The 10,098-nt window shown below is 41.3% G+C and overlaps 1 protein-coding gene across 1 annotated transcript; it reads left to right on the top strand.

Moving 5' to 3' along the window:
- The first annotated feature begins 5,229 nt into the window (after positions 1-5,229).
- On the top strand, positions 5,230-5,742 carry LOC148024283 (rop guanine nucleotide exchange factor 7-like). Its single transcript, XM_087693575.1, has one exon. The coding sequence runs from the start codon at positions 5,230-5,232 to the stop codon at positions 5,740-5,742; it is 513 nt and encodes a 170-aa protein (XP_087549701.1).
- Positions 5,743-10,098: the final 4,356 nt, after the last annotated feature.

Here is a 10,098-nt window from a genome sequence, read left to right as displayed (position 1 = left end):
ACTCATAGCGACTATAACCTTGATCTTTTAAGGGTCAGTTGCGATCCCTACTGAACTGAACACATGGCCTAGCAATAGCCCATAAGGCACTCCAAAGACACACTTCTATGGGTTAAGAGCAATACAAAATTGTCTGCAGGGCTCAAAGCACTTTCTTAAAATAATCAACATCCTTTCCCTCATAGTGGCTGTCCCCAGGTCATCGATAAATACTTTCAACTCATCTGGGGAGATGTCACCAAAGGTCTTGTCTACTGTTCCTTGCCATGATGCAGGTGCATTGCACAAACCAAAGGCCATCACATGGTATGCAAAAGTACCAAAGACAGTGATGAAAGTGATAAAACTTCAAGTAGAGGAAGACAAAGATGGAACAAGCACAGGTTAGGAGCTACATGTTGTCCTCCTCTTCATTATTCTTCAACCATTTCTCCAACAGTCCACACACTCTAAAATGGTATCCTCAAAAGATAGATACCCCAAACTTAAAGACACTTTACATACGGTTGTACTTTAGATACATACAACCATAGGATATAACATATTTATCAACACTCCCCTTCAAGCTCAAAATGAGCTTGCACACATAAGACTCCAAGTGCACTCCTGAAGTACTCAAACTTATCTTTACCTAATGCTTTGGTAAAGATATAAGCAACTTGGTCATTTGTTTTCACATGGACCAAGTCAATCTCTCCATCAATGACTTTTTCTCTAATGAAATGATAGTGCACTTCTATGTGTTTTGTTCTTGCATGGTAGACTGGGTTCTTTGCCAACATAATGCTACTAACATTGTCACAATACATAATGACTCCACCATCAATCTCTATGCCCATGTCATATAAGATCAATCTCAGCCATGTCTGCTCACATGCTGCCAATGCAATGCCTCTATACTTTGCTTCAGTTCTTGATAAAGCAACTGTAGGTTGCTTCTTACTGCTCCAACTTACCATGGCTGATCCAAATGAGAATGCATAACCACTAGTAGATCTTCTATCCATAGAGCTACCTGCCTAGTTTGCATATCTGAGTATCCAAACAATGTAGGCTTGATTCCTTTTTCATAAAACAACCCAAATCTAGCTGTCTTCTTCACATATCTAAGAACCCTTCTCACTACATCTAAATGTGATTTGCATGGTTTCTGCATAAACTGACTTATCAATCCAACAACGTAACTCAAGTCTGGTGTTGTAATGGTCAAGTAGATAAGAGTACCAACCATCTTTCTGAACATCGTAACATCCTCAACATAAGATCAATCATCCATCAACTTAGCATTTTGATCCAATGGTGTATCAACCGGTTTGCATCCTATCATGCCATATTTTGCCAACATCTCCAATGCATATTGCCTTTGTATTAGCCGCATACCATGAGGTGTGTCAATAACCTCAATACCCAAGAAGTATCTTAACAAACCAAGGTCCTTTATATCAAACTCTTTATGTAACCCATGCTTGACTTCAGTAATCTCCTTCTCAAGTGTACCTGTAATAATGAGATCATGAACATAGATGACCACAACAACCATAACATCTTCTGTATGCCTCACATAAAGTGAATAGTCAGCTTTGCTCTGCTAAAATCCCATACTGCATAAGAATTTGTTGATTCTAACACACCATGCTCTTGGTGCTTGCTTCAGTCCATATAAAGCCTTCTTCAACCTGCATACATAATGTGGGTATTTTGGATCCACATAGCCCTCTGGTCATGTACACTTCCTCTTCTAAGTTGCCATTCAAAAATGCATTTTTCACATTTGATAAAGCCTCCAACCATAGATAGAAGCCAAAGCAATTACCGATCTCACTGTTGTCATTTTAGCTACTGGACTGAATGTTTCTTCATAGTCCAAACCATAAGTTTGTGCATATCCTTTTGCAACTAGCCTTGCTTTATACCTTTCAAGAGAACCATTCGACTTAAATTTGACCTTATAAACCCATTTACATCCAATGGAATTCTTGCCATAAGGTAGTTTCACCAAATCCCAAGTCTTGTTTTTCCTTAGTGCACCCATCTCTTCTTCCATTGCTTGTCTCCACTCTTTGCTCTCTGTTGCTTCTTCAAAGCAAGTAGGCTCCACATGTTGTACATAAGAAACCATGTATGCATAATGCATCTTCATGAACCCATTATAAGTCAATCTATCAACTGGATACCTTACCCTTTCTGACCTTCTCAATTGAGGTGCACTACCGTGTGTCTCATCTGATCTAGCATGTGGTGACACATACTTTCCTGCACTTCTAGTTCCAGATGTTTTAACATGCAAAATGCCATACTCATTATCTATAGATTCATCTTCTGAACTTTTAGTCATTGGTCTCTTACCTTTTGCAACTTCTACACTCCTTTGTGCATTTCTCAATCTACCACTCCATGGACTGTAGGCCACTACTTTCCACGTTCTCTTGAGGTCCTGAAGCATCTTCCACATGCTGATTTTCAGCCTTGTTGTTTGCTGAAATCTTCCTTCCATAGCCATAATAATCATTGCTTTCATAGGAATCAACATCCACTGCAATTTTGGGCTTGTACCATGATTCATATTCATTGAATCTGACATCCCTGCTTATGTATACTTCCTTACTCACTGGATCATAGCATTTGTATCCCTTCTTCTCATCAGGATATCCAAGGAAAATGCATTTTACAGCCTTAGGTTCCATATTCTTTCTCAAATCATCCAGAACATGAACATAACAAACACATCCAAAGACTCTAAGGTATGCAATAGTGGGTTTCATGCCATACATTCTCTCATATGGTGACATATTATGAATCAAGGTTGTAGATGTTCTATTCATAACGTGAAGTGCAGTATGCACTGCTTTTGCCCAATATGACAATGGCATGTTCATTTGGTTCATCATTGCCCTTGCAACCTCTGCAATAATCCAATTCTTCCTTTCAGCCACACCATTTTGCTGAGATGTATACCTGCATGTCAATTGCCTTTTGATACCATGATCTCTCAAGAAGTCACAAAACTCATATGACATGTACTCTCCACCATTATCTGACCTCAAACATTTTATGTAGCATCCAAATTTCTTTTTAGCTATAGATTTAAATTCCAAGAACTTTTCAAATGCTTCACTTTTATGCTGCATAAAGTACACCCAAGTCATCCTGCTACAATCATCAATGAAAGTAATATAGAATCTACATTTTCCGCTCATGGAAACATTCTAACATGGGCCCCAAATATCTGAGTGTATTATTTCCAAAGGATAGCTGCTTATTCTCCCCCTCTTTGGAAATGGAAATCTGGATTGCTTGCCAGATTGACAAGCCTCACATACATGATCAAAATTCACATATCCTAAATGCGGTAGACCACGGATTATCTATTTTGATTGCATTTGCTTCAATCTTTGCAAATTAACATGACCAATCCATCTATGCCATAATTCCACATCCTTATCTTTCTCATGTCCTCTCTCAACATACATAGAGTTTTGAATCACTGGAGTACCTACATCCAAAGCAAACAATCTCCCTTTCTTTCTACCATGAGCAATCACCCTGCCAGTTCTCCCATTATGGAACTCTTCAATGAAACATCCAAACTTATTGAATCTCACCTGCAATCCTTGACCAACTGATGCTAGGTTCTTAGTTATTATGGGCACATAAAGTACATCACCAAGCTTGTTCTCAATCCCATCTTTAGTAACAAGTGGCATACTACCAATATGAGTAATTTTGTGTAAAATATCATCACCAGTGGCAACATATTCATCATTTTGCATTTGCTCCTTGCTATCAAACCACTCAGCATGATGAGTTATGTGGTTCGTAGCTCCTGAATCCAAAAACTAGTCATCCTCACGAAGAGGATGAGTCATGCTCCCAAGCACATGCTCCATAGCAAATAGGTGACCTCTAGGCAGATCCACCTCTAGGTCCATAACTTGCACCACCATAAGTGCCTACATAGTGGCTATATTGGGTCCTTCCACGACCCCTAGACATGGCATTCTGTTTTTGATAACAATCCCTCTCAAAGTGACCAAACTGCCCACAATAATGACAAGTGCCATCTCTTTGTGAAGAAGGACTAGACCGTCCTCTACCTCTAGGGAAAGATCTCCCCCTGCCTCTATGCATGAAATCGCCACGACCAAGGTTACCTCTTCCACAAGCAAAACCATAATTGCTACGACCAAGTGAAGAGCCTCTAGCTCTAGATGAGCTGCCACAACCTCTCTGGTGATAGAAAATACTATCTCCACCTGCATTTTTGCCACTGCTAAATGCATTCAATCCCAACTTGATTTCTTCTGTAGCAATCCAATAAGCTCCTCAAAGTCAGGCATAGAGCCTCCCTTAACGGAAATAGAGGTATCCAAAGATTTTAAAGCTAGTCCAAGTCCATTTAGTGTCATTGACACTAAATCATCATCATCAACAGGTGCATTAATGTATGCAAGGTCTTCTGAAATTTGCTTGATTTCTACCACATAGTCACTGATACTGCGATTGCCTCTCCATGCACCATGTAATCTCTACTTAAGTTGTATCTTACGAGCCTCTCTACATGTTCCATACATTTTTTCTATGATTTCCCATGCCTCCTTACAAGTACTTGCCTTTTTTATATGAGGAATCAATGTTTCTGAAATACATATGGAGATCCAATGCAAAACCTTCCTGTTCTTCCTAGTCCAATCCTTATACGCTTTCTTTTGCTCTTCAGGAGGATGTTTGGGAACTTCTGGACATTCATCATCACCTGTTATGAGGTCCCATAGACCTCTACCCATAAAAAAAGTCTCCATCCTGTAAGACCACACACTATAGTTGTCTTTGGTCAATTTGTCCCCCATGATCTGAGTGATCTGTGCTGTGTTAGACATTATGACTGCTGCAAATTCAGAAGAAAAACAACAATACAACCTGTCCAGAAATGGTATTCAGCAATATGATTGTCATACATGTGTCCAAAAACTATCATATACATCCATCCATGATGCCAACATGTCATACATTCAGTTCCCAACAAGGAACATCCAAATCGGGTCCCAAACAATGTCTGTACGACCCAAAAAAAAGCATCAAAACATGGGTCTAAAGTTGACCACTTTTCTTGAAATTTTTATGCAATTTTTTGTGCCAAGCTGAAAGTACTTGTCAAGCTGAAGTTGCAAAAGAATTGTAGAGCTTGTGCCTTCTTGGCAGAAATTTGTAGATGGTAGTAGAGTCGAGGTAATGATTAGCAAACCTCGTTCTGATATCCAGGTCAATCTTCCTGCATTACGGAAGTTGGATGCAATGCTTCTGGATTGCTTAGATAGCTTCAGTGAAACAAATTTTTGGTATGCTGACCAGGGCATTGTTGTTGTAGAAGATGATGGTTATGGTGTACAAAGGCTTCCACAAAGACAGGAAGAAAAGTGGTGGTTGCCTACTCCAAAAGTCTCCATAAATGGTCTTTCAGAAACAGGAAGACGGTCCCTGCAACATCAAAGGGAATGTGTAAACCAGATATTGAAGGCTGCAATGTCAATAAATAGTCAAGTCTTGACTAAAATGGAAGTGCCCGCAGTGTATTGGGATGCACTACCCAATAGTGGAAAAACCAGTCTTGGGGAGACCATTTACAGGCATATTTCTTCAGAGTATTTCTTTGCAAAAGCAGTCCTCTGTACACTGGACTTGTCAACTGAGCATAATGTAGTGGAAATGGCAAACCGGATTAAAGCTACTATGTCTCGGGGATAGAAACCTACATGATCCCTCTAAGATTGGTACTCCGCACGCTTCTGGTGTACATTCAAGTTATCTTGCATCAAGGCCTCTGCTGGAATAATCTGCCATGAATTGATGAGAAATCGTAGGAGCTATCAAGGTAACCAATCAATCCCCATTCAATCTGTCTTCGATCGGGCTACTCTGCTCCCTCGGCCTTAGCTAATGATGACGATGATGATTCTTTTCTTCTACCTGCAGTGTTGCAGCAACAACAGCATATGGCGAGTCAACTTGGAAAGCTGATGGGACAAACGCAATGTTATCTGGGCCAGGAGCTGCTGGTACATATAATCCAGTTGCTGGTGGTTTTGGAATCAATGGTGGAATAGGCATTGCTAGTCGGTCATGAGGAATGAATCATGGCGTTGGGAGGCTTCTGATGCAAAGAACATATTCTGCGGCTCCATCAGTCGCTTTTAGCTTGCGCCTGCCACGCTGCTCTGGCCACTCTTGGTGTTGTCCACGCTGGGCAAAATAACCATGTGTTTTGCTGCTCTGGGTCGATGCTGATGATTCTGTAGACTAATTAGTCAACACTACAAGTACATGTCATCTCTATGATGCCACAAACAAACTTGTGAAAGACCTGGTCTTGGCTATTCTATCTCGATGTGTCTGCTGCTCTTCAGAATATGTTGGTCACACAGCTGACCCGCTAAGCTTCGTTGTAGGCCATTAGCCCCTTCGTATGCTACCTCAACAAGACTTGTACAACATTTGCATTTCACCAATGCCAGAGAGCATGCCAGGCTCTGATACCATGATAAAACTTCAAGTAGAGGAAGACAAAGATGGAACAAGCACAGGTTAGGAGCTACATGTTGTCCTCCTCTTCATTATTCTTCAACCATTTCTCCAACAATCTACACACTCTAAAATGGTGTCCTCAAAAGATAGATACCCCAAACTTAAAGACACTTTACATACGGTTGTACTTTAGATACATACAACCATAGGATATGACATATTTATCACAGAAAGTCGTTTTCAACTTATCCTCTTCTGCAATTGCCATCTGGTTGTATCCCGCAAAGCAATCCATAAACGAATGTATTTCCCTACCCGATAATTGATCCAAAATCTGGTCAATAATGGCAACGGGTAGTAATCCTTAACCGTCTGCTTATTCAGCTCTCTAAAATCAGATCTGGTTGTTTTTCTTCTTCCTGATGACAACTGGTGAACACCATTCTGTGTGTTGTATAGGGAAGATTAAACCAGCTTTCCTTAACTTCTGTAACTCCTTAAACAGCCTATCCCTCAATTCAAAAGGCATACGCCTTACTTTTTGACACACAGGATGATTCCCTTCTTTTACAAGAATAGTATGAATAGCCATGCTGGGAGGAATGCCTCTCAGCTCATCATAACTCCAAGCAAAGATGTCGCGGAATTCTTAGATCAAGGACACATAGTCCTCCCTTTCTGCTAAACTGAGCACGGAACCTAATTTAATTGGCCGAGAATCATTCGGCGTGCCAAGGTCCAACTTAATCACATCCGCGTCTCTTATCCTATCTTGCGGCTCTTTCGGCTCATTGAGAGTTATCAGATAAATATCCTCTGTAGTGGACCCCTCTTTAGATTCATCACTAGATGATGTCTCACTACCAAATGGATCATCTGTTGTTTCTAATTCAGTAGAGGATAAAGGAGCTCTCTCACTCTGAGGAGACTCAGGGTAAGCATCGACTATTACTCGATTAGAACCTCTACCTAGAACCACTCGACCGGTGGGTATATCGACTTGACGGTCTGTTCGTAAGATCCAAGGCCTACCTAGCAAGACTTGCTAGGACGTCCTGCAAATCTTATCACCCTAAAGTCCAAGAAGCATTCTACACTTGCAACTGTAACATGGACTTTAGTAACGCAACCTTCTGGTTGCCTTAGACTATCATCAGTCATTCTAAGAAGGGTGGAGCTATCTTTTTGGATGCCTAGACCCAACCTCTCCATCAACTCTGAACTCATGATATTGACAGAGGACCCAGTGTCTACGATAGCATGCTCCACTAATATTCCATCCACGTATACTGGAACCCTAGGGCAATTCTTTTCAGCATGATCAAACCAATCTTCCCCTACTCGTGCTATGCCCAAAGGTTCTACAATATACCCAATACGTAGGATCTTCTTGAATTCCTTGCGTACTCCTGGAGATAATTTAATCAACTGTAAGAGGTTTACATCTGGTTTGACTTCACAAAGAGAACTTGCTAAATCAAAATCATGATAGGTAGCCAAAGCTCTCTTTTCTTGCCAAACCATCCTTTCTTTTGGTCTCGGGACCGGCTTTGGTGCTTCTTTTTTAGCTCTTGCCTTCTTTCTTGGCACTTTCTTATCCTTCTTAGGATCGACTTTTTTGTCAACAGGCCTTAGAGGTCCACCTTCTACACCAGTATTTAGGACTTGCGTCCTCATATCCCCTTGCTTAGGGTTTTCCTCGACCGGTTTTGCATTATCTCTATCACCCTCTTTAGCCTTTTGGCCTCTTGTCACAGCTTGTAGGTTAGAGGTTTCAGCGCCATTGACGCGTATAGCCTCAATAAGGCTGACTCCATTACCTTGTGGCAACTCCTCTATAGTGGTCTTTCCCCTTTGCAGTATTTGTATTGGTCCATCATTTTGCTGGAGGTTATTACCTTGCGCTCTATGATTAACTGGACCTGGCTGTTTACTCCCTTGTTGGAGGGAACTAATCTTACTCCAACAGGTAGTGGCTAAGTGGCCCGACTTCCCACAAATATCACATTTAACATTTGGACAGTTTCTAGGGAATGGCATCAACTCCCTATTAGATTCTGTTACTTCTTCAAGAAATTGACGTCAACAGCTATTTGCCGATATTGTTCAGAAATCATGTTAGTGTAGTGCTTCATCATATCCTTAACTTCGCCAAGGATATTAAATGCACTCGACTCATAGCCTTGATCTTCTATCCGTCATTCCATTGGCCTAACAATTTGATTGGGCATTGGTTGTTGACTCACAGGAACAACATTAGGGTTCGAAACTTGGCCTCCAACATTTGGTGGAGCCAACTAACTAGGCATAGGCATAATCACACTGGGAGGAGCTGGCAGCAAAGGTACATTTTGAACCATGCTTCCTCTCCCATTAGGGTTATTCATAGGCATCCCTTTACTTCCATTTATCAATGGTAAATTGCCTCCAAGTACTAGACCCGCATTAAGATTTATTCACAGAGTAGGCCATTTGTAATCGTGACTCTACTCCTTTCGCCCGCGTGATGGCGGTGTCTATATCAGCCAAATCCACACTGCCCAATTGTACCTGAATATTGAAATCCAATCCATGCAAGAAGTATTGCAATTGGGTAGCTGGCAGAATGGGAATGTAAGTTTGTAACTTACGAAACACTTCCTTAAGCTTCTTGGCATAGGCTTTCACATTCTCATGGGGGTCTTGGCGTGTTGCATTCAAAACACGCAACCAATATTGGCCACCTCTTTTAGGGGCATATTCTCCTCGGAAATCTGCATAAAATTGGTCGATTGTGGTTATGGTTCCAATCTCTATGCTATGATACCATACTGCAACCCTTCCTTTTAACATCATGTTAAAGAACATCATAAGATGTCCCTCATCTTGGATGCAGTAATTAAACATTAGTCTTTGGAATTCAAAAATGTGAAACTCCGCATCTTCTTCGGCTAACCCATTAAAAATGGGCAAATGCACTCCTAAAGCTGGCAGATCCAGCGTCCCTGCAGGAATTGCAATGGGTTGTGCCATGACGACAATCAGATTGGCAATAGGAATTTGGACTAACGGGATCACACCCCCACTTGAAGTGGGTTGACTTGATGGAGGAGAGGAAGAACTTACGCTTCCTTCTGCACCTAAAGGACTATGTGCAGTAGTTGGGTTACTAAGACCACTGCCTCTTATGCGTATCGGCCTACTCCTTTGAGGAGAATAGCGACTTACAATCTCCAATTGCTGTTTAGCCCTCTCAGCATGTTCTACTTTTTGTATTTTGGCTTGACGGTCCTTGTGAGAGGACATAAACCAACTTTTTGGTCCCTGAAAACCCTAAATTCGAGAACCACCACTTGTTAGCAGCTCCCAGAAGCACCATTGATGGGACCTCAAATGGGCTGGCTATGGCTATGGCACTAGCCGGACCTCATGCTCATAATAGACAAACACACCTCACGGCCTCGCGGACCAGGAGCGTCTATCTGCTGCTAAAGGATGAACTATCCTAAAGCCTAATCTATGCATTTATAGTTTTGTAGTCCAACGTTTCTCTTTCTATAAACTCCACAGAGGGAGAACCCTTACACATTGGCAATAAAT

Source organism: Lygodium microphyllum, chromosome 15 (genome assembly GCF_053477565.2).
Source record: "Lygodium microphyllum isolate KBCC chromosome 15, Lygodium_microphyllum_v1.1.10, whole genome shotgun sequence".
Lineage (NCBI taxonomy): Eukaryota > Viridiplantae > Streptophyta > Polypodiopsida > Schizaeales > Lygodiaceae > Lygodium > Lygodium microphyllum.
Note: the sequence above shows the minus strand (reverse complement) of the source record. Positions and strands in the feature narration are given on the sequence as shown.